At 31.5% G+C, this 26,020-nt stretch overlaps 1 protein-coding gene and 2 long non-coding RNA genes across 3 annotated transcripts; 2 read left to right on the top strand and 1 right to left on the bottom strand.

Moving 5' to 3' along the window:
• The first annotated feature begins 7,876 nt into the window (after positions 1-7,876).
• Positions 7,877-8,785, top strand: LOC109122478 (uncharacterized). The gene is made up of 2 exons (XR_002029888.2): positions 7,877-8,375; positions 8,482-8,785. It is a non-coding gene; the product is annotated as an uncharacterized LOC109122478 (long non-coding RNA).
• A 3,388-nt stretch (positions 8,786-12,173) lies between these two features.
• LOC109122480 (uncharacterized) lies at positions 12,174-13,145 on the top strand. The gene is made up of 2 exons (XR_002029891.2): positions 12,174-12,741; positions 12,848-13,145. It is a non-coding gene; the product is annotated as an uncharacterized LOC109122480 (long non-coding RNA).
• A 4,411-nt stretch (positions 13,146-17,556) lies between these two features.
• Positions 17,557-20,074, bottom strand: LOC100267807 (G-type lectin S-receptor-like serine/threonine-protein kinase LECRK1). Its single transcript, XM_002276091.4, has one exon. The coding sequence runs from the start codon at positions 20,014-20,016 to the stop codon at positions 17,641-17,643; it is 2,376 nt and encodes a 791-aa protein (XP_002276127.1). The 5' UTR covers positions 20,017-20,074; the 3' UTR covers positions 17,557-17,640.
• Between the last annotated feature and the right edge of the window lie 5,946 nt (positions 20,075-26,020).

Raw genomic sequence — 26,020 nt, 5'->3', positions numbered from 1 at the left:
ATTGTAAGACTATATTCAATTATGTTTCAATTTAAGTGTGAGATTGAAAATATTTATTGTCTATTAGTTTCTTGATAAATTTTGTAGAGATAATTTAAATTTCTTTTGAGCTCCATATCCATACCATTTGTTAAAAAAAGTGTACACAGAATTTCTCAGATTTCTTTTTTTTTTTTTTTTTGGGTATTGAAATTATTATTGTCTTACTGGAAGTTAAATTCATCCTTTTGTTTGTAGAAATATGTTTCAACAAGAAGATTGGGTTTCTAAGGTTAGAATTAATATTCACAGTGCAGACACATACACTACTACATCTTTTAAAATTGATGACTTTCTAAACGTTAGAATTAATTAATATGATTTTAGGCGCTAAAAAGCTTTGCATTTGATGCAGCCACAAGACAAAAAATAAATCATTTCTCCTATTAACTTTCAAAGATTTCCCACGTCTTATACATCTTAAAGTTTAGTTTAAATTCCTGCGAATCGAGGCTAGGACTTCAATTTTCCATTTGATGTTCAATTGTAGTGCTAGTAGCTAGCTAGGAAACACAGTGCAGATACACACTATATCAATTAAATTGATGATTTTCTAAACCTTATAATTATGTTTTTAGGCACTAAAAAGCTGGTGCTTTTGAAGGCAATGTCATGATAAAGATTAATTATGTTGGGCTAAAGAATGAAGACAGAAGAAACATCAAATGTTGAAACACTCATTAAGAAATTAATTTTTCCTTAACTAGTTGAATATGTTTGGTTCTCATAAAGTATTAAAGAAAAGAAAAAAAAATGTTAAGAAAAATAAATTTTTTTTTTCATATATGGTTTCACTAAAGAAAATAGGAAAGAAAATAAAATATCTTTATAATTAGTTAGAAATTCATACACTTAAATTATTTAATCTTTATATGAAAGAAGAAAAATAATTAAAATAAGTTTAAAGTAGTATATAAAAATAATTTAATGATTTAGACATTTTATTTTTATTTTATTTAAAAATTTTATTTTTTATACTTTCCTCTCTATTTTCCTTTTCTCGCATTTTTTCTCAAATTTTTTGGGAACCCATTATAGCCAAAAAGTTTGAGCTTCCTCTTCTTGATTGAGATCAACACCCTTATGGTTAGTGGTAGAGCTAGGAATGTGCTCTAGGAGGGGTACAAATAAAAAAATTATTTTAAGGGGGCAAAAATAGGGAGAGACAATGTTATATAATGTAGTAGAAAACATGTTTTCCCCTTAAACAAAGGGTCAGGTTTCAAACCCTTATTATGATTTTATTAGGGGGCGCATGTGCCCCTCATGGGCCTTGCCTAGCTCCGCCAATGCTTATGGTACTTAACTATTGAAACCTTGCTTATGGTACTTAATTGTTGAAATGCATATTAACGATGCTACAAAATAACTCCTAAGTTTTCCTCTTCTTGATCGGGAACAACAACCTTATTGTCAATGGAGGAGCTAGGAATGTGCTCTAGGATGGGCATAAATAAGAGAATTATTTCAGAGAGGGTAAAAATAGGGAGAAACAATGGTATATAATGCAATGAAAAAGCATGTTTTCCCCTTAAACAAAGAGTCAGAGGTTCAAACCCTTATCATGGTTTTATTTTTAAGGGGGGGCATGTGCCCCTCTTGGGTAGTGGCTAGCTTCACCAATGTTTATTATACTTACTATTGAAACCCTGCTTAAGGTACTTAACTATTGAAACCTATATTGATGATGTTAAAAATAACTCTTAAGTTCCAACTTCCTTTTTTTTATTCAAAATGATGCTCTCAAGATACACACTTAATTTGAAAGAAACTACTAAATGTATCATTTGTTCTTTTGTGGCTCCAATATTGCATTTTCCCATTCACTGGTTTAATGATAATAAATTAAATTTGCTATTTATATATCGGTGTTATTTGGTGTTAAAGAAATGCAAATCACTTGCATGTTAAAGTTTCTTTATTCCATATACTATTTGTTAGATTCGTGATTCCATGAATATTTAAATCGATATTCCCTTACCATATAGTTTGTTGGAATCCGTGCAATAATTAATGGCGAAAAATAGAAAAATGAGAAAAAGAACACAAAGATTTAACGTGGTTCGGTTAATTGCCTACGTCCACGGGAACAGGGAAAGAGAATTTTCACTATGTTAAAATTAGGGTTACATAAAAGGGTATTTATATTAACCCTTAGGAATGAAATTTCAAAAATACCCATGAATCGTACCGCAGGGGGCAACGCCCCCCCCCCCCCCACCAACCTATCGTTCACCCTACAACAAAAGAAGTACAAGTCTGAATGGCAAATGTTGTCGCTCCGCTCCGTTCCACTCCACTTCGCTTTAGCATTTGCCCCTTTTTTCTCCATATGTCTTTTCGCTCAAATATGAGTCACACGCTACAACATAGTTTTAAGCAAAACTACTTCTGAAAAAAACAATCCTTATCCCAGCATAGGGGTTGGCTATATACATCCTAGTTAGCTAATTTCGTGAGATTGTTCTAGGGAAAAATTTTTGAAGCACAATTATAATCCAAGCAAGTGTTAGCTACATACATCCTAGTTAGCTAATTCGTAGAGATACACATAGCTTTATATTCGTGTTCTTCAACAAACTCATTGACATCCTTATTCAAAAATTATTGCGAACAAGAAAGTGTTTTGTAAAGAATAATAGTAGCAATATTAAGAAAGTAGATTAACAAATATGTGATAAAGATACCAATAATTGTGAAAACTAAGATAATGGTCTGTCCAATGACTAGTCAAAAAGGATGATAGAGAAAAAGACATGAATAATTTTCTAGAGTCACAATGACTACAAAAATTAATCCTTATATATATATATCCAAGTGGCTACAAGAATATAACAGTGCTAAGAAAAAATTTCCTTAAACATACATAACATCATTTGAGAATAGCTTCCAATAGAAGTGCCAGCTCTTTTCCCCATGAATCAATATCATCAAGTAGACTCTAAATCATATTGTTCAATATGGAAAAACGATATATTGATGGTCAAGCACCAAATAATTTTCAGAAAAAAAAAAAAAATAGGCTAACACAGAATGGAAAGGGAAAAGTTAATTTATAGTGGTGAGAATCTTACCTTCCAAATTCGATGACTCTCTTGTAGGTGTATTGTACCTTTTTCTAACGTCATACAAAACACATCCAAAAAAGGCCAATAACAAAACATTCCTATAAGAATTTTCCAATCAAGGTTGATGGATTTGACCTGCATACACAATCAATGAGACCAAATTGATAAAATGGATAAAGAGTGAAATTCATACACAAAATGCCAAACTGTCTTTTATTTCTTTAAATTGTGAAACCTAGACCAACATACAAAACCAAATATTCCTTCTAATCGTACACACAAATTTTCTTAAGAAAAGTATGGACAAAATCATAAGTGTGACTTATTTATAATTGAAAAATTATATTTGCATCCACCTATTAACATATCTACTTAAAAATAATAATCTTATTAATAAATTCACTTACAATTTTAAAAATACTTAAAACATCCTTTCCATTCTTCTCTCCCACATCCTTCTTCTTCTTCTTCTTCCAAACTTATTTCTTCTCATCCACAAACTCTAAGAGAAAATCATCTTCTCTAAGTTCATTTGATAATAGAAGAGTATTTGAGGCATGCTCATCGCCAATTCGTTTTTTTTTTATACATTTGTTTGAATTTATATAACATACCACATGAATTCTTATAAGTGTTATTCTTTATATAATTTTTAACAAAACACATGTTGTAAAAATAGTTGAAAAACAATTAGAAAGATTTATAATAATTTACAAATGATAAATCATGAAAAAGTACAACATAAACAGAAATATTCTGACGTATAAGATCAAATAGGATTCAATTATTTGGCAAATAAAGTATCTAAAGGGTACAGTTTTGGACACTTATAAGTGTCCAAATGTACAATTCTGAACATTCTAAATTTGTTCAAAAGTATAGTATGGAACATTTATAAAAGACATTTCTAAAAGATTTGACCTTGCAACAATGAACACCTTTTGCAAGACCTCCTTTTTGTGAAAATCCTATAGACGGATTAGTAGCCATTTGGTTGGATTCTTCCATTCCATACTTTTGATTTTGCTTATAAGGAGAGAAATTTGAGCATCCTTTTCGTTCATAGTTTTTGTAAGGGCTCCAATTTGTTTGACCATTTGAGCAATTTGCCCTTTTAGTTGAACCGAGTTTGTCATCACAACTGGCATTATGGTATTAGAAAAAGTAGCATGATCAGCTATTATTAGTTGTATTACTTTTGAGGTCTCGCATGGAGATGCTAGTGTAGATCCATTGCTAGACTCATTGTCTTTCTTAGCAGAAGAAGACTTTAGAGTACCTCTTCAAACATGGTTGGGTGTGATTCCACTTATACAATGATGTTGTTTTTCTTTGCCCCTAGGAGTTCTAAGGAGATTCTTGGATGTTTGGGAGAATTGGCTTCAAAAACCATGGTTGTCTAAGGAAATGAAAGTTTTTTCTACTTTGTGTCATGAGACCAAAGCTTGCATCAATTCCTATGACTTTACCTAGATTAGGAGTAGATTTGATTCCTTGATTAGATTTCTTTTTTCAAGACTATATGATGTAGTGTAGATTTTTTGTAAAGAAAAAATGAGGTAAACTAGTTGTCCCACTAGGCATGCCAAAAATTTGTACACATAAATTTTCTCAAATAAGAAAATTATAGACAACATTGTAATTTGATTTATTTATAATTTGAGGGCACAATCTCTAATATACCATATGATTCTTCTTACAAAGACAAAAATACCATTTTGAGCAATTTAATATTTAGTTATAAAACAAAAGGGGTTCATAAATAAACATAAGATAATGTAGTCTTCTAATAAGAAAAAAAATGTTCAACTCTTCATTTCTTTAAGAAATCTTCAAATCTTTTTTAATTCTTCAAGAAATCTTTAATTTTTTTTTAAAAAAAAAAATCTTTAAAAAAAATCTTAAATCTTCAAGGATACCTTGAATAGCTCTAAAATTTTTCTTCCACTCCAAAATGTGTTTTGAAATGAGAGGAACCTTTGTTCATAGGTTGGAATTTTTATTTTGATATTATCTCTTAATTTTCTAGAGATAAATATCTTATTTATTATGACAATTATCATTTATTTTTATTATTGTAATTAATTATTTATTATAATTATTTTATTTATTTGCACTATCACAATTAAATTTTATTTTTTGTATTATCTCTTGATTTTCCAGAGATAATTATTTTATTTATTATAGTAATTATTATTGATTTTAATTATTATAATCAATTAATTAAAATATTTATAATATTTATTTGCATTATCATGATTAAATGATTTATAATTTATTTTATTTATCATATTATTTTATGTGACATGTCAACATATTATTAACCTATTATTGACACGTGGTAATTGACGAGCAGACAAAATTTATTCCTCTACATTAACTAGACAATGATCATTTCTTTGTTGGGAAGGAGACAAGCACATGAGAGATGAAAAGCAATACCAACAACATAACTTGGTGGTTATACATGAAATTTAGACCTTGCGCATAAAATATTTAAAAAGCTAAACAATAATTGAAGAGGATGATTAGTCATTGGTTGTAGAGAATTATTGAAGGTAAGAAAGCATAGTAACAAATACTCACATTTTACCATCTTGTCATAGGTAATCATTCTTAATTGATACACCAGTTGAGATACTTGCTTCCGCATTCTATCATTCTCTTCCATAAAAACTTGTTCATGGTGGTCAATAGCTTCTCATTCATATCTTGGAGGTGTGAAACCTCTTTCTTTGTTTTCCTATACATTTTGTGGAAAAGAACAAAAAAATGTACATGACACTATTCGTGTATATATATTCGAAAGACTTACTCTATGCTAAAAAGGCTTACCATCTAAGCATTAACGCACTATTCCACCTCTTCCATTTTCCATTATCCAAATAAGTGCACAAGGGACCATACTTAATCAATTAAGTACATATCTCATGCATATCATATGGTAATGAGAGAAAACATTCAACTATATATTGTGTTTAATTTTTATTTTCTTTCATATTAGATCACTTCTATCATTTTTTTAATTGAAACATTCAACCTTTATTATATTTCACCTAAGCTATGAACTCCCTACCTTGCATCTTAACAATATTTTATCATGCCACTTGTTGGTTCCATGGCATGACCATCAAATTACTCAAAACACACTTGGGCATTATATAACATAAATATCTACTTAATATTTCCTTGATAAAAGAATACAAGGTTTGAAATAGCATGACCAACCAATTAAGCCTATATTCAAGGCTTAAAAAGAGTATAATCATTTGACCACTCTCAAATGTGTATGTCAAAATTAATGTGGTTCCTTACAAGAAAAATGGAAAGATTTGAAAAATGAATGAAAATTTATGAGGTAAATTCTTTTACTCAATTAATTAAAAAAAAGGTTAATGAATTTTGTACAAAACAAAAGAAAAATTAAATAAGCCTAAGGTAAAATTTGACTTAACAAAATTTGAAAAAGTGTCGAGGATAGAAGCATCCTTTGACCTCCCTTTTTGGGATCAAATCCCACAACATGATTGTCACGTGAGTTATAAACTTTCTACCTTGTTTCTCAACAATCTTTATCATGCCACTTTTTGGTACCATAATGCAACAAACAAATTAATTACTCAAACATAATAGGGCATTACATAACATAAAACTTAAACATTTTACAAATAGAAAAATACAAGGTTTGAAGTAGCATCACCAACCAAGCCTATATATTCAGGGCTGAAAAAGAAATATTCATTGTATTACAAAGAACATTAGAGAGGAAAGAACACAAGGATAATGAAAACCCACAGAACCATACCCTCTTTTTTGGTCTTAGTATTTACATTTTAAACCCCAATCTCAAAACAATCCATATTTTCCTACTATATATTTCTCCCATCCCTTTGTTACATCCCAACTTAATTGCTTGATATAGATTTCATATGTGCATATACATTACATAACCTTTTCCCCACCCTCTATTATAAAAAATACTGGTAACATCTTTATTAATTATTCAATTAGGAAAAAAAATTATAAGAAAATATCAAAAAATGAAAATATTTCTTTTATATATAAATATAGTATCAATATGTTTTAGAAAAATACACTTACCAAAAATATTATGAATCAATGACATCTAAAATGACTTAAATTTTTTCAAATGAAAATTAATATTAATTAACATTTAAATACCCAAACCAAATTAAGCATGAACCCAATGTATGTAATCAGGAAATTTTATTAATGAGACACTTACATGGTGTTCAAAGAACTATATATATATATTGTGTCTCTTGCCAGATGAGTTGCAACTTTGGACACATAATTAGTGTGCTGAAATTCTTGGCTTGTGGAAGACTTCAGCCAATCGTAGGTCAACTAAATGTTGGCATAGTGCCTTATCTGTGGATCCAATTTTCTAGAAATTCAGACCACGTATTTACATTGTAAGTTGACTTTTTGATTAAGACAAGGCCCAACAAACAGGATTCTAGAACAGAGGAAGGCACGTTAATCCTTTCCTCTTAACATCCAGTTGATTTTCAGTTTGAGTACAATACGCAAGTCATTCTTTTGATTACTTTTACTTTAGATTACCAAGTCTAATACTCCATGAATTCTTTTGTTGATTGATTTAATGCGCCTTATGCTGTCACAAAAAGATTAACTAGCACTACCCATAGTGCTTTAAACGTAAGAAAGGTGGGGACAGGGGGCAGATACCGTTTCCACAACAAATTTAATATTAAAAATGGGTTTGGGAAGGAAGGTAGGAGCATAAGGAGGAGTTCTCTTGTAGTGAAGATGGGAAGGAAGAAAGGGAAGGAAGCGCCCACGGTGTTAATGTTTACTTGTACTAGCACTAGTATATTACTCTCTTAGTAGTAGTCGTTTCTCTGAGCTTTCTCCCAAACACCTCAGCACGTGAAATACTTTGCCGACCTATGTATGGTTGTCGACCCAATCCACCCCGCTACAGATCACCACCACCATCTCTGCCTCCTCCTCCGCACAATCCTTTAGTTCCTCCTCCTCCTCCGGACCATCCTTTACCTCCTCCCCCTCCCAAGTGCAGCTCAACAGGGGCACCTCCACTGGCACCGCCGCCCCCAGTTCCACCGCCACCCCCTCCTCCTTCCCCACCCTGCCCGACTACGCCACCGCCACCATATAAGAAAGTTCCTACACCCCCTCCTCCCTGCAGCAGGAGATGCTTTCGTGAGGACGAATGCCGGAGATGCCGTCCTCGCGATCCACCATATTGACAGCAAAAACAAGGTTGAGAGGGAACTTCAACAAGTTATGTTTGTTTGGCAACAAAATGATAGAGAAGCAACTACAACTCTTAAGAATTCAATTTTGATTGTTTGTATTCATGTTGCAGGTGTTGAAGTCATTATCCGACTACTAATGATCATTTTATAATGTGGAGGATAAGGTCAGCTCCTGATCACTTTCATCAAGATATATAATGCGTATAAAGAGAATAAATGAATGAAGAATGCCAAAGATTGAGGAAAGAATATCCTCGATCATGTCTTATTTTGCGTCTGTTTGGAATGGAAGAAAGTTTATTGCAAGATTGTATTGATTTACGTGTCAATTCAAGTGTGAGATTGAAAATATTTCTTGTTTATTAGTTTCTTGATAAATTTTGTAGAGATGATCTAAATTTCTTTTGGGCTCCATATCCGTACCAATTGTTAAAAAAGGTATACAGAATTCGTTAGAAATCTTTTTTTTTTTTTTTTTTTGGGTGTTGAAATTAATATTGTCATGGAAGTTGAATTCATCTTTTTGTTTCTAGAAATATTTTTCAACAACAAGATAAAGGGTTTCTAAGGTTAGAGAATTAATATTCACATCACATGCGTACACACCATATTCTAGACGTTAGAATTAATGTGCTTTTAGGCACTAAAAAGTTGGTACTTTTGAAGGCAATTTGTCACACCTCAAAGCCCACTCTAAGGACGTGATGATCATTTCACATTTCAAGTCAGAAGATTCAAAATGAAAATGACACAAATATTTATCTTGTAATCGGATAATTTCCAATTACTAAATTTTTACCCAGACTAGTAAAATAAATAAATTTTATAATCCTTAATTCTAAACTTTAAAACTAACACATCAATCAAAATATTATTATGAAAATAACTTCAAAGTTAAATAATTTAAATTGGAATTAAATTTTAATACCTAAACAATATCTAAAATAAAGTTTGAACTAAAATCCTAATAAAGAAAATTTTGCAACCTAGTCATCATTTCTCACCCGAATTGAAAGTAATTGAAAAATTGTCAATAAAGAGGAATGCGCTTAAAGCCCAATAAGAAATATAAATGCATGATATATGATATAAATATATTTTATATTTTTTCTTTAAAATTTAAAAAAAATGAATATTAATTATTATATAGTATAATAAATATTATACATATTATAACATTTTTAAATCGGGTTTGGGTTAAGCTCAAGTTATCTAAAACTCAATCTAAACTCGACCCAAACTAAGTCCAAGTTGAGAAAACTTAACCCAAGCTCAAACCGTGTATTGAAAATTTTTGGTTTAAGTCCATCCAAATATTGGGTTGAGTTCAGGTTGGATCGAGTTAATCCACCCAAATTGTAGCTATAACTTACCATTAGATTTATGATTGCATGAATATTTAAATTGATATTTCCTTACTATATACATACTTGTAGACAAAACTACTTCTCAGCCAAACAATCCTTGTCCCAACATAGGGGTTGGCTACATACATCCTAGTTAGGTAATTTCATGAAATTGTTCTATGGAATTTTTTTTTGAAGCACGGTTTTAATCAAGATGTAGATTTTGAAAACCTTCTACATAGAGGATACTAATTGGTAGAAACATACATAAGTTTATATCTATCTTCTTCAACAAACTCATGGACATCATTATTCAAAAATCTTTAATTGTGAAAAAAAAAAAAAGTGTTTTGTGAGAATAATAGGTAACAACATTAAGAAATTAAAGTAGATTAACAAATGACTGATGAATATACTTATAATTGCAAAACTAAGATAATGGCCTATCAATGACTAGTAAAATGATGATAGAGAAAGAGGCATATGAATAATTTTCTAAAGTCATAATGACTACAAAAATCCTTATATCCAATTGGCTATAGGAATCCAACAGTCTAAGAAAAATTTCATCAGATGTACATGACATCATTTGGCAATAGCTTCCAATAGAACTACATTTTTCCCTATGAAGCAATATCAAGTTGACTAAAAATCATACTGTTCAATATGGAAAAACAATACATTGATGGTCATGGAGCACCAAATAAGTTTTAAAAAAAAACAGGCTTACAACACAAAGGAAAGGGAAAAGTTTAATTTGATATAGAGAAATGGCATCAAAATCTACTTTCATAGTGGTGATAATATCAACTTCCGAGTTCAATGACTTTTCTAGTGCCATCCAACAAAGCCCACCTAAAAGAGGCAAAAACCTAAACATTCATATAAGATTTATCTAATTAAACTCGATGCATTTGACTTGCATAACACAATCAATATTGAGACCAAATTAATAAAATGAATAAAAAGTGAAATTCATATGCAAAATGGCAAAAGATGACAAGTATTTAATGAAGTCATTTATTTCTTTAGATTGTGAAACTTAGACCAGCATAAAATTCAATAAAAAGCCAAACAAAAAGGGAAACGATTATAGTCCCAATTCAAACTACACAGATCATTTCTTTGTTTAGAAGGAGGGGTTAAAAATGAAAGCACATGAGAGGTGAAAGGCAATACCAACAAGAGAATAACTTGGTGGTCTATATGCAATATTTTACACATTGCACATAAAATATTTAGAAAATTAAACAACTTCGTAAACCATACACCTATAATTGAAGAGGGTGATTTGTCATTGGTAATAGATAAATTGTTGAAGGTGAGAACGGATAGTAACAAATGCTCACATTCCAGTCATCTTTTCGTAAGTAATCATTCTCATATGCCAGTTGAGACACTTACTTCTCCATTCTATCATTCTCTTCCACAAAAGCTTGTTCATGGTGGTCAATAGCTTGGAAGTGTGAAGCCTCTTTCCTCTATCTTCATCTACATCTATGAAAAAGCAAAAAAATAAAAAATAAAAAACAAAAACTACAGAGACTATTGGTGAGCATGTAATAGTATTAAATAATGATCCACGTGATCTATACATTTAAATCAATCAGTATAATCCATCAGGAAACTTTTCAAATGCTATCCCACATCAAGAACACATGGATTCCAAAATCCCACATAAAGATACCCTCTTTTTTTGCTCTTAATAGTTACATTTTGAACCCCAATCTTTGAACATCACATAATTTCCGACAAATTTCTCCAATTCCTTTCTTACATCTCAACTTAATTACCCTGTATAGATATTATTTGCACATGTACATTTCATAACCTTTCAGCCCTTTGGAAGTTATAGAAATATTAGTGACATATTTTTTATAATTATTCACTTAGGAAAACTATTTTCATAAGAAAATACCAAGAAACAAAAATATTTTATAAAACTATATTTACCAAAACAAATGTGAACCAATTACATCTAAAATAATATACATTTTTTTAAATTAAAAATAATTTTAATAATGTAATTAAACACATAAATCAAATCTAGCATGAACTTGGTTGAAATTAATTAAAAAAAATATTAATTAAACATCTATATATAATTTCCAAAGAACTTTATTCCATTGTTTTTATTTTTATTTTTTCGGTCTTTTGCTAGATGATTTGCAACTTTTGGCAACTTTTGCTACATAATTAGGGTGTTGAAATTCTTGCCTTGTGGAAGACATCAGCCATCCGTTGCTCAACTAAATGCTTATTTGATGACTTATACTTTAGAACACTCAATTATTTTATTGATTGATTTGAATGCGCCATATTCTGTCACAAAAGCTTAACAAGCAAGATACATGGTGCTTTTAAAAGTAAAGAGTGATGGGGGCAGGTACCGTTTTTTCCACAACAAATTTAATATTAAAAATGGGTTTGGGAAGGAAGGTAGGAGCATAAGGAGTTCTCTTGTAGTGAAGATGGGAAGGAAGAAAGGGAAGGAAGCGCCCACGGTGTTAATGTTTACTTGTACTAGTACTAGTATTACTCTCTTAGTAGTAGTTGTTTCTCTGAGCTTTCTCCCAAGCACCTTAGCACGTGAAATACCTTGCCGACGTATGTATGGTTGTCGACCCAATCCACCCCGCTACAGATCACCACCCCCATCTCTGCCTCCTCCTCCGCACAATCCTTTAGTTCCTCCTCCGCCGGACCATCCTTTACCTCCTCCCCCTCCCAAGTGCAGCTCAACAGGGGCACCTCCACTGGCACCGCCGCCCCCAGTTCCACCGCCACCCCCTCCTCCTTCCCCACCCTGCCCGACTACGCCACCGCCACCATACAAGAAAGTTCCTACACCGCCCCCTCCTCATCACTGCAGCAGCAGATGCGTTCCTCATGACTATGAACGTCCATGTCCACACGACCCCTCATGCCGGAGAGATGACTATGGACGTCCATGTCCACCCGACAACTCATGCCGGAGATGGCCTCCTGACTATGACTATCCACCATATTGACATCAAAAACAAGGTTGAGAGGGAACTTCAACAAGTTATATTTGTTTATACATAAATTGATAGAGAAACAACTACAACTCTTAAGAATTCAATTTTGGTTGTTTCTTTTCATTTCGCAGGTGTTGAAGTCTTTATCCGACTACTAATGATCTTATAATATGGAGAATAAGGTGAGCTCCTGGTCACTTTTATCAAGTTGTACAATGTTTATAAAGAGAATAAATGAATGAAGAATACCAAAGATCAAGGAAAGAATATCCTCGATCATGTCTTATTTTGCATCTGTTTGGAATGGAAGAAAATGTATTGTAAGATTATACTGAATTGCGTTTCAATTTAAGTGTGAGATTGAAAATATTTGTTGTCTATTGTAGTTTCTTGATAAATTTTGTAGAGATAACTTAAATTTCTTTTGAACTTCATATCCATACCAATTGTTTAAAAAGTGTATACAGAACTTGTAAGAAATCTTTTTTCTTTTTTTTCTTTTTTTTTTTTTCTCTTTTGGTGTTGAAATTACTTTCTCCTTAACTAACTTAAAAAGCATGCATGAGCTTCCTCTTCTTGATTGAGAACAACACCCATATGATACGTAACTGTTGAAACCCGACCATATTAACCATCCTAAAAATAACTATGATCGATGTTGTTTAGTTTTACTTTTTTGCTAAAATTAAGCATCTAGCTTTTAGCTTTTAAATAATTTGTTTTTTTTTTTACTTATTATTGATTTATTATTTATTTAAAAAAATTTTATTGGATAGATAAAATTAAAATATTTTTAAAAAATACTAAAATTAATTTAATTACTATAATTAAAGTGAATTTATTATTATTATTATTATTATTATTATTATTTACTTCTTAATACTTAATAAAAATAAAATATTTAAAAAAAAACTTAATATTTAACATTATTATGCATTATTTAGCCTTAGGTTCAATTAAAATTAAGTAAAAATAAACAAACACCATCTTCCTCTTCTCCATCGAAAATGATATTGGTCAGATACACAATTTAAAAGAAAGCATTTGTTTGTTGAGAAGGAGGCTCAGAATGAAAGCACATGATAGATGGAAGGCAATACCAACAAGAGCATAACTTGATGGTCCACATGCAATTTAGACATTGCACACAAAATATTTAGAAAACTAAACAACTATAAATCAAACACCTATAATTGAAGATGATATTTTGTCATTGGTAATAGACAATAGTTGAAGGTGAGCAAGCGTAGCAACAAATGCTCACTTTCCAGTCATCTTGTCATACGTAATCATTCTCATATACCAGTTGAGACACTTGCTTCTGCATTCTATCATTCTCTTCCACAAATGCTTGTTGATGGTGGTCAATAGCTTGCAGGAGTGAAGCCTTTTTCCTCCATTGGTTGAGCATGAATGTAATAGTATTAATTAATTATCCACATGATGTATATGTTTAAGTCAACTTTTCAAAATACCTAGTCTATGTTAAGAAGGCTTACCATGTAAGCATTAACGCACTATTCCACCTTTTCCACTATCCATTATCTAAGAGCACAAGGGGTCATTCCAAGTGCCTACCTCGTGTATCACATGCTAATAAGAAAAAAAACATTCAACTATACTAGATCACTTTTATCATTTTTTTTAAATCAAACCAACATATATTATTTTTCACCTAAGATTTTTAATATGGTTTGATGATCAATTTAATTCCTACATCTAGAGGTGTCCGACATGGCCCGATGTTTATCGAGCCATAATGGGCCAACATATCAGGCTAGCATAGCCCATTTAAAAATCGTGTTGGTGGGCTAGGCACAGCGGGTCGGTGGGCTATTTCCTTAGGCCCAACATGACCTGTACCTATTGGCCATGTTAGCCCGAGCAGCTACAGTATTGGGTCGTGCTGGCCCGACTTGGTCTTTTGGCATATTGGGCCATAGGCCAAAATGGGCAGTTCAATCCATTGGACACCTCTATGGCTACATCCATAGAGTGCACCAATACTCAACAATTCACCAATTAATAAAAAATAATAAAAAGAGTTATAATGGTGAAACTCTCGAAAAAAAACTTCTCAATTACAATTGTACCCTCTCAAAAACAAAACATTAAAAATAAAATTGTTAAATATATAATAAGGACAAACTCGTGAATCATCACATAAAAAATTGATCGAGTAACTTGACCTCTAACATTCCGAGCGAAGTGCAACAAAACTGATTCACGCTTCATAATCTAACAATAAGAACTCTCAGATGAAGGATGACATAAAATTATTTGATGTTTTGAAGTCAAGAATATTGGACAATTCAAAAGTGTTGATCTATTTTTATGACATTTAGTTGATTTCCAGTTTAAGTACAATAAGCAAATCATTTCTTTTGATTACTAACACTTTAGGCCGCTCAATTATTTTATTGATGATTTGAATACTAATGATCTTGTAACATGGAGAATAAGATCAACTCTTGATCACTTTGATCAAGATATATATGCGTATATATAGAATAAATGAATGAAGAATACCAAAGATTGAGGAAAGAATATGCTCCATCATGTCTTATTTTGCATCTGTTTGGAATGGAAGAAAGTGTATCGTAAGATTATATTGAACTATGTTTCAGTTTAAGTGTGAGATTAAAAATGTTTGCCGTCTATAATTAGTTTCTTGATCAATTTTGTAGAGATTATTCAAATTTCTTTTGAGATCCATCCGTACCAACTGTTAACAAAGTGTATACAGAATTTTTCAGAAATCCTTTTTTGCTTCTACAAATATTTTTCAACGACAAGATGAAGGGTTTATACAGTGCTTCTCGTTCTCTCTTCTGCTGCATCAAGTGAGCTAAGGTATTATAGTCACCTTATTCAATTGGTTCACCAATATATACTTCCTGAAAGCATGTGTCAACCCTATTTTGCAGTCTGTTATCTCAAGTATCAATGGAAATCTGAACCCATTTTTTACTATAGAAAAAATCAGTTAAAAAAAAATCTCTGAAAATAAGAATTGATAAGGTTGAGTCCTTAGCTCAAACACGAGACTTAGGGTATACAAAGGTGGCTGGTGGCCACTAGGGGCAAGTTTGCCCTTGATATAAAATGTACAAATATCATATCTATTCTTTATTTTGTTGTATAGATAAATTGATTTTAATTCTCCCATTTTTTAATTCTTATTGACAATATAGAACCATGGTGATAATTTCTTAATGAGTCTCTATTTTTATATCTTTTTTAAAGATTATATACAAAGATAAGCATATATAAACCTAAAATAATATTATAAATATTTTTAAATAAGAAAATAATAATTCATGTATCATAATTTATTTTATATCCTTCAAAATATCTCAATTCAGTAATTGATACAACTTATATACAGCTTGACAAGTCTTTCTCCTTCCTAAGCTATTTTCAATCAACCTTAGTGCTTTTTTAAATTCTCCATGGTCTCTTTGAGCACTAAAATCATAGTTTTGTACTTAAAAAACTCACTCAAAAATCTAAATAAAAAATATCTCATCCAAGCTTAATAAGAATAAATTGGCATGCTAAAAGCTTTTTAAATAATGTCAAAATTTAATATATTATAATAATCATAAATAATTTGAGTAATTTAATAATATAAAATTCTAAAAAACTATTTTTTATTTTTAAGTTAAAAACAATTTTTAAAAATAAGTATTAAAAAACATAACCAAATGTACGCCAAGCTCAACCCCTTGACTGAGTTTCTTATAAATTATAAAACCTTGAAATAAAAAGAAATCAAGAAATTTCCGCACTGACAACAAATTAAAACCAAGAAACCTAAATCAACTTCCCTTTGATCATCTACTTTCCAAGGTGGAGGAAGCAACCAAATTTTACTGGCATTCAGTTTTTCCACAAGAATTACGAGTTTTGTGGCAGTGAAGGTGCTAACATTCCCATGTACACACCAATTGGAGTGATTAAGCCTCCACGAATGATACAAAGTCCAGTCCACTTAGATGTGGTGTGAATGTGGACCATTTCAAAAGGGTCCACCTTCATTGCTTTTTAAATACAGACTTTAAAGAAGTCCGAATTGAAGACTTTTTTATTTTGACGATATGGCCATGTGTGTAAGACCTTTTTAATTATTCAACATCTAGCATAATGGAAAAATGGAATATAAAATGGAAAAATGGGAGAAAGAAAAAAGTGGTGAGATAATTTTTTTTTTCACATTTTTCTCCTATTTTTTTCCTCATATATAGACAATAACTAATGAAGAATTTGAAAATGAGCATGGCTCTATCTAAACATAATTGTAGTTTATTCTTCTTTATTTTTATATAGTAAATCAAATAAGAGATCTTTTATTTCTCCATACCTAATTTGTTTCCTCTTCTCAGTGCATTATGTGGTCCAAAGTGTAATTAATAGGACTAGGATTGCAATATCACTAATTTTATAGTAAATATGTTATTTGGTTATAAAATTAGCTAGTTTAAAATTTTTTAAACTCCAAGTACTAACCATACATCTCTACGATTTATACTTCTTCTCAATCCATATCATATGATTTTCCAACATCACAAGTTTTATCAAACACACATGGATATATTAAGTTTAAAAAGACTTCAATATCAATATTATGATTTATTTTATAATTTCTTAAATTTTTTTTTTGGTGTTAATTTTTTTTTTCAAAAATATTTAGTAGTTTTAATTCATTTCCATGCGATGCAAACTTTTTTTTTTCTCTCTCAACTTTCAATATTTTCAATATTTTCAGGAAATCCTACTAACATTCACTGATGCTTTCAATGCTTTGAAAGTGAGAATTGTTTTTTTGTTTGGAAAGGTCTAATTCATAATGGCTTTCCATTATAGGGTAAAATAAGATACGAAAATTACATGAAAGAAACAGCTACAACTTTTCTTAAAGATTTTAGGTGGAGGTAGTGGTTGGGCATGGAGGAACAGCAATTTCAGTAATTCCTTCCAACATCAGCACAATACTCTTGATAGAAGGACGAAGAGCTGGCTCATCTTGAATGCACCAAAGTCCCAACTTAACCATTTCCTCCAAGCTCTTCCTCTCTACTTCTTCACCACCCAAAAGTTTGTACAGCTCTCCAGCCACAAAGCACTTGTAGGCCCAATTAGAAAGAACAATCTCTTCTGGCTTTGACACATTCACCTCCAAGTTCCTTCTGCAACACACAAGTTCCAAGAGTACTATACCATAACTATAAACATCGGCCTTCACTGATATTGGGATATTCTGCTGCCATTCTGGTGCCAAGTACCCTCTAGTGCCTCTAACCCCTGTAAAGGTCCTCGTTTGATCTGGCATTAGCAACTTTGCCAGCCCGAAGTCAGAGATCTTAGCAGTCCAGAAATCATCCATCAAAATGTTTTGAGGCTTTATATCACAATGAATAATAGGTGCCTCGCATTCCTCATGTAGATACAAGATCCCTCTGGCCACATCCAGTGCAATTCTAACCCTTTCATCCCAAGGTGGGCGTGTTTTGCTCTTGAAGAGAATATCTGCAAGAGAACGGTTACTCATATATTCATAAACAAGAAGCCTCTTTGAGCCCTCAGTGCAGTAGCCGAGCAAGCGAACCAAGTTCTTGTGATGAGTTCTCCCAATTGCTCTCATCTCTGCCCGAAACTCCCTTTCCCCTTCTTCCACCATCTTCTCCAGTCTCTTTATTGCAACAAGTTTCTTACCTTTGTGCAGAACTCCCAAGTAAACAGTCCCAAAAGCGCCCTTACCTAGTTCTTCTTTGAAGTTTCTGCTTGCTTTCTGTAGCTCCTTGTAAGAAAAAGATTGCATTTTGAGCTCCTCCATAAGGCCCCGTTTTCCATCTTCCAGAAGCCTTCTGTACTTCGCAACTCGAAACTTGAAAATGAAAAAACCAGATATTGCAAGGGAAACAAATGAACATGTAATGAAGCCAACAGTGATAACAAGAATTAGCACCAAGTCTTTAGTGCTTGTGGTCGTGACCTCTGTTGTATGGTCTGGAATGAAGCTTGTATCATTCTTGATTTCAATACTTTTTTTGCTTACCTTGAAGAAAGCTGCGGACAGCACATTTTCATCACTTCTGGCATATTTCAGTGGAAGTGCTCGTTTTGAGCAATAGCCATCCTTATCATACAGCGCCACCTCGCAATTACAGTCCTCTAAACAGCCGTTTATGCATTCTTCCATACTCATCGTTCCTTTAAAATAAGGAAGGTCATCCCATTGCAGATTCTGCTCTGCACGAACAATGTGATAAGAGGCAGAATAAGAGATATTGTTACAGCTGTATTCAGTAAAATTCTTCAGGCAGCCAAGTAGCTTCTGGTTGGAATCAACAAAGTCAGTACCAGGAAGACAAACACAGTAGGGTTCACTGTTATTCCGGGTGCAGTAGCTGTTCAAACCACAGAAACCTTTTACTTGACACTTCTCGTCCTCGGCCACTGCTGACCAGAGAACGCTCTTATCGCCATTACTGTTACTGTCAAAACTGTGAGAATACATTCGGAACATCCCATCATAGCTAAGCCTTGCACTGTAGATTGTGTTCTTGGCAGAACGCGAACTGGTGTATAAGACTGCTCGTGTTACCAAATTGGTGCTGTTTCTGATGACTAGCTGGCCAGTAGCATCATTAAGATACATCTGATTCATGGAGACGTCGCCGTCCCTGGTACCAGAAGCCCAATAAGCATCCAGTACCATGGGTAAAGCATCTACAAAGTATGAAACAAGATTCCCATCAGTCTGCATCTGGAGACGAAACCGTCCAGTGGAATGATTAGTTTCAGATAAACTAGAAAACAATTGATCCCCGGTCGTCAGATTCTGGCCTCCCAATATGGTATCAGTAGGAAATTTAAAACTTTCCCAGATGACATGGAAACTTTGGTTGTAGACCATAAAATTTCCTGAGTCTCTCATGAAAGCAAATGAAGCCGACTCCACAATGACTTTTTCCTCACTTTGCCCTGTTCTCAGAAGGAGCTTGCCGTTAATGGTCAAGAGTTTAGCATCCAAGGGCACCGGCGGGTCATCTCGATGTGCAGTCCATACAAGAGTTTTTTCTTCATCCATTAACCAAATTCCCAATAAAAAATCACTTCCTTGAGGGTAGAACCCAAATGCAAATATGCCAGAAGGTGACGTCCATGAAGTGGGTTGAATTGTAGGGGAGAGTGTAGCTGATTCCAAGGTTATGAAGCCAGCTGGGGGCTCTTCTTGTGCTCCTACAGCTTCAAAGGATACAAAGAAGAGTAAGAAAACAACATAGACACAAGCCATGAGAAAGATGAGATGAGATGAGATGATAGAAATTTGCTAGCAAATCTCCGTGTTTAAGCTTTTGTTTTGTGAAAGAATAGGTGGCATTGTTGAAGTAAATAAAACGAAAAGAAATGAATAGTCAGTTGCATTAAATGGACCACATTCATTTCAAACCACCTGGATGACTTTCATCATAGCTTCAGAAATTAAGCAAATGAAAGTCTTCTTTAGTTGGTAGCAGTCACGTCCAGCCTATCGATGTGGACAAGGACACCTCGCCTTGGTCGCCTGAATTGAAAGACCCGTACACTTGTCAGCAACCAAATTTCTGTACGTCGATGGCTTCCTCTGAACGGCAGATAATAGTTCTTAAATTATTATAATAAAAAAAGTTATTACAAATGTACGGTAGTTTTTATCCACTAGGAGAGAGGGTGAACGGATAAATTTTTTATCGTTTTTTCAAGACGAAATTTCAAAAGACGTCAAAATTTTTTTAAGGGAAATCGTCTCTTCAAGTTTCCTTGAGGAATTTTTTTTTTTTTTTCTAATTTGGAAATTTTTAAAATTTTTTTTTTTTCATGGGAACTCGTCTCTTCGACAGACGAGTTCCCTTGAGGAATTTTTTTATTTTTTATTTTTTTTAATTTGAGAATTTTAAAAAAATATATATTTTTTTTTTCCATGGGAACTCGTCTCTTCAAGAGACGAATTCCCTTGAGGAATTTTTTTTTTTTTTTATGGAAACTCGTCTCTTGAAGAAACGAGTTCCCTTGAGGAATTTTTTTATGTATTTTTTTTTTTTAATTTGGGAATTTAAAAAAAAAAAATTCCATGGGAACTCGTCTCTTAAAAGAGACTAGTTCCCATGGAATTATTATTATTTTTTTTTTATGGGAACTCGTCTCTTGAAGAGACGAGTACCCTTGAGGAATTTTTATTTTTATTTTTTATATTTGGGATTTTTTTATGGAAACTCGTCTTTTCAAGAGATGAGTTCCCTTGAGGAATTTTTTTTTTTTTTAAATTTGGGATTTTTTTTAAAAAATATATATATTTTTTTTTCATAGGAACTCGTCTCACTCGTCTCCAAGAGACGAGTTCCTTGAGGATTTTTTTTTTTTTATATTTGGGATTTTTTTTCATGGGAACTCATCTCTTGAAGAAACGAGTTTCCTTGAGGAATTTTTTTTTTTTATTTGGAATTTTAAAATATATATATATATTGAGGATTTTTTTAAAAAAAAAATATTAAATTTTTTAATGGGAAATCGTCTTGGGGATTTTTTTTTATTTGGGATTTTTTTTAAAAAAATATTAAATTTTTCAAAAGACGATTTTATTTCCATTTAAAAAATAAATAAAAATTCAAAAAGGAAATTGTCTCTTGAGACGATTTCCCAGTAAAAAAAGTTAATATTTTTTTTTATAATTAAGTTAATATTTTTTTAATATTTATTATAAATCATAAAAAAAATCCCAAAGGAAATCTACGAGTTCCCATAAAAAAATAATATTTTTTAAAAAAAAAATCTCAAATTATAAATAAATAAAAAATCCTCAAGGGAACTCGTGTTGTCAAGAGACAAGTTCCCTTGAAAAAAAATTAATATTTTTTTTAAAAAAAATCCCAAATTATATATATATATATATATATATATATATATATATATATATAGATAATTATCCCACCAACCCTTAAGCTGACCTATAAACCCAGCAACAATGGTCTGAGCTATAACATGATCTGGCAGTCTATTGTTTAATTTATAGGTTGTACTAACCATGGTCATTTCTTGAAGCTTAGTGAGTATGTTATACTCGGTCATACCGTCTATGTTCCATTCATAGATAGTACCACTGGTGTATGAGGCTTGAGTATACTGATTTCTTTCCTCAAACTGCATGTCAGGAAAAGTAGGCCTAGGATAGTAATTCCTAGTCTTAAAGGTTTCCAAGTTGTTAATAATTTGATTATGGGGTTCCTCAAACATCTTAATTAGTTCATCAGCTTCTATATATATATATATATATATATATAAAAAAAAAATCTTCAATGGAACTCATATCTTGAAGAGACCCCTCTTGGCTATCGACGTCGCCTGAGACAGCCGGAATCGCCATGGAAAGAACGGACGGGCGACAGCCCTCCTGGGCAAAAGGGAAGGGGCAGCAGCCACACCTGAGCACCCAGCTGCCACATGGTGCGCTCAGGCGTGGCCAGACCCCCCACCCTTTTTCTTTTCTTTTGTTTTTTTTGTTTGAATTTTGAGTGTACTCCACGTGGCACCCCCACCAAGCCATATTTTGGGCCACAATTTGGCCCAATTTCGCAGGCCTTTATTTATTGTTTTTAAAATAAAATTTTTTTTTTGAACTCGTCTCTTCAAGAGACGAGTTCCATGAAAAAAAAATAATATATTTTTTAAAAAAAATCCCAAATTAAAAAAAAAAATCCTCAAGGGAACTCGTCTCTTCAAGAGACGAGTTCCCATGAAAAAAAATTAATATATATTTTTTTTTAAAATCCCAAATTAAAAAAAAATCCTCAAATTTAAAAAAAAAAATCCCAAATTATAAAATAAATAAAAAATTTTTGGGAAATCGTCTCTTCCAAAGACGAAGAGACGATTTCCCATTAAAAATAATTAACTTTTTTTTAAAAAAAGTCCCAAATTATATAAAAAAAAAATTGGGAAATCATCTCTTCTTGAGGATTTTTTTTATATATATTTATAATTTGGGATTTTAAAAAAAAATATTTTTTTAATGGGAAATCGTCTTCAAGAGACGATTTACCTGAAGGATTTTTTTTTATATATATATATATATATATATATATATATTTAATTTGGGATTTTTTAAAAAAAATATATTAATTTTTTTTCATGGGAGACGAGTTCCCTTGAGGATTTTTTTTTTAATTTGAGATTTTTTTTTGAAAAAGTATTATTTTTTTCATGGGAACTCTTCTCTTCAAGAGACAATTTCCCTTGGGAATTTTTTTTTTATAATTTGTAATAAATATTAAAAAAATATTAATTTTTTTTAATGGGAAATCGTCTCTTCAAGAGATGATTTCCCTTTTGAATTTTTATTTATTTTTTAAATGGAAATAAAATCGTCTTTTGAAAAGACGATTTTGGTTAAAAAAAACAATTTATCCATTCACCATCTCTTAGGTGGCAAAAACTATCATATATTTGTAATAACTTTTTCTACTACAATAATTTAAGAATAATTTTTTTAAATTATCGTACTATTGAGAAAAGTCCGTTTGTATTCAAGATGAATAAAATGCCCAATTTCAAAGTTCATAAATCGGAGTTTTGACCCAAAATATTATATTGAAAAAAAAAATATAAAAAATAAAATTTATTTTCAAAATAATGTCTAATAAAACTGTAGTGAGTAACTACAATTTTATTTTTTTTAAACGGTTAAAAACCATAATCACTAATCACGATTTTAAATCTAAATTTAAAATCATAATTAATTATTACGATTTTGAATTCTTTTAGAGATTACATTTTTTTTATTTATGATAGTTAATTTATAGCCCACAATAATATTACTATATTTCTATTATTACCATATTGGTATTACCCTTATCCTATACATAAGGGTGTTTGAGTTGATAAAGATACCGAAGGAATAACTCATTCTCTAATTTTATTTGTTTTTTCTTGACCTTTATACTTATTTTATCACACGGTATCAACAGACTTTCAGGCAGAGAAGGAGAAGACTTCTACAATTCGAAGAAATTTCTTTATTTCTAAACATGTCATTCAAAGTTACATTACAAAGTTTATATTATTTTATAATTCACACGATTATTTTTCCTCATCTCATATACAACATTTGAAGTATATTGTATTTACTCATAATCAATAGCTATATAAAATAGAATATCAAATTAATAAATTTATATAGGGAGAAGCTGTACGAGGACCTTGTAGCAAAAGCAAAAATAACTAAATAAATAAATAAATCCTAGCCAGAAGATATGAATCTTCAAACTGGACGCTTGTAAAGAAGGCTAATTTTTTAGCTGAACACTATAATTTCTAAATTCTTATATAGCCAAAAGCTATATTATTGTGTGACAATTGTCTGTAACCAAAAGCTATTACTCTAAATTTTGTTATGACTAGAAGCTCTATAAAATCATAATCGGTACTATTTTAACTACTGGTTACATTTTTTAGAATATTGAAATTTTTATATTTTATTTATTTGTTATGTTTATGTTGCCATAATTTTTATTTCATTCATTGACAAGATTTAGAATAAAATAAATATATGCTATTAATTGTGTAATATTTTATTTTAGTTTATTTATATATGATTTTAATTAAATTGTTCAATATATAATTATCAGGTAATGTCAAATATTACCAAACTTGAGTTTGTTTCCCTTGACAATTCGAGCAAAAATTATTTTTGTTGGATCCTTAATGTTGAAATTCATTTAGATTTAATGAACCTTGGGATAAGCATTAGGGAAGGAAATGATGCATCCTAAAAAACCATGTAAAAGAATTAATATTCCTTCATCATCATATTGATGAGGGTTTGAAAAGTGATTACCTCACAACAATTTCATCTTTTGGAAAAAAATTAAAAGAACAATATGACCACCAAAAGACCATTATACTGTCCAAAACTTGTTATGATTAGATGTTATGATTAGATGTACTTAAGACTATAAGATTTCAAATTAGTAAAAATAACATAACTCGGTTTTATTTTAAAATTAGCTCTTAGTTGAAGCTTTGTAGAGAAATAGTTACTTAAAAAGACATTTAGAAAAAACAGTCACTATTTTTCATGCTTTGAATATACACCTACAGTAGCAATATCGAGAATGTCAATTTACTAAACATTCAGAATTAGTATCATGTCTTCTAGTAGCTAAAAAATAATAATAATTTTTTGCTAAAACATCATTGATTCCATTCAACTTATTAGTATCATTCCTTGAAGCAAATGCCACCACTTTTCATGGACATGGGTGAGATCATGATCGTAGGTGTGGAAGGAATAACTCATGGTACCATGGAGGTCACAATCAATCTAAGACAGAAATTAACCTTACCACTAAAAATGGAACAATGCAACAAGAGCATCAGAAAAAGGTAAAGATGTACAAACCAAAAAGACTTTTAAGAATGAATGTTGGAGATGTGGGATTAAAGGGCATCGATTGTGTAACTGTTGTATGCCAAAACATATAGTTGATCTTACCAAGCCTCTATCAGGGCAAAAGGAAAAAAAGTTGAAATAAACTTCATTAATGGCAATAAGATAGTAAACATAACCCATATGGATGTTTTAGATTTCTTTGAAGATCCAAGTGGAAAAAAAGATCACTTAATTAAAAATATACCAATGTTTGTTTTGATTAAGTGTTGAATTCATTTTTCCAATATCTATTTTATATTATTATTTTAGTTCTACATGAAGATATGTGGATCCAAAAGAAAATTGCTCAATTTTAAAGATATTCATCAAAATAGATATTATATTAAAACTATGACTAAGGATAATCTAAAATATTTTTACATTACTTATGTTATCTCTAAACAAAAAAAAAACGTATATTAGACAAACTCTCAGTATTCTCATGTAGGTTGTATTACATAATCATTAAACTCATTGAATCATATGTTGTAATGAACTAGAAGTTTTATAACCCAAATATATTTATGCTTTGGCATGAATGACTTGGTCACTCGGGTGTAGGGACCCCTCCCTCTGGGAAACACGTGGCACACATCTCACGGTGACACGTGGCACGCATCATCATCCGGACTACCACCATCCGGATTCCCCTAAAGATATACACAAGGCAGTTCTCCTATTCGGACCGCCTCAAGGAAAGGCAAAAGACGTTTCAGCTTCTCCTGTTCAAGGAAGAGCAAACGACGCTGGCAGAGCATGGAAATCCGGACACCCTTCATAATGCATCCGCTCCACAATACATCCGGATAATCAGCATGTGTCATCCGGATATAAT

Source organism: Vitis vinifera, chromosome 4 (genome assembly GCF_030704535.1).
Source record: "Vitis vinifera cultivar Pinot Noir 40024 chromosome 4, ASM3070453v1".
NCBI lineage: Eukaryota > Viridiplantae > Streptophyta > Magnoliopsida > Vitales > Vitaceae > Vitis > Vitis vinifera.
The sequence above is the reverse complement of the archived record's forward strand: the minus strand, read 5'-3'. Positions and strand labels throughout refer to the sequence as shown.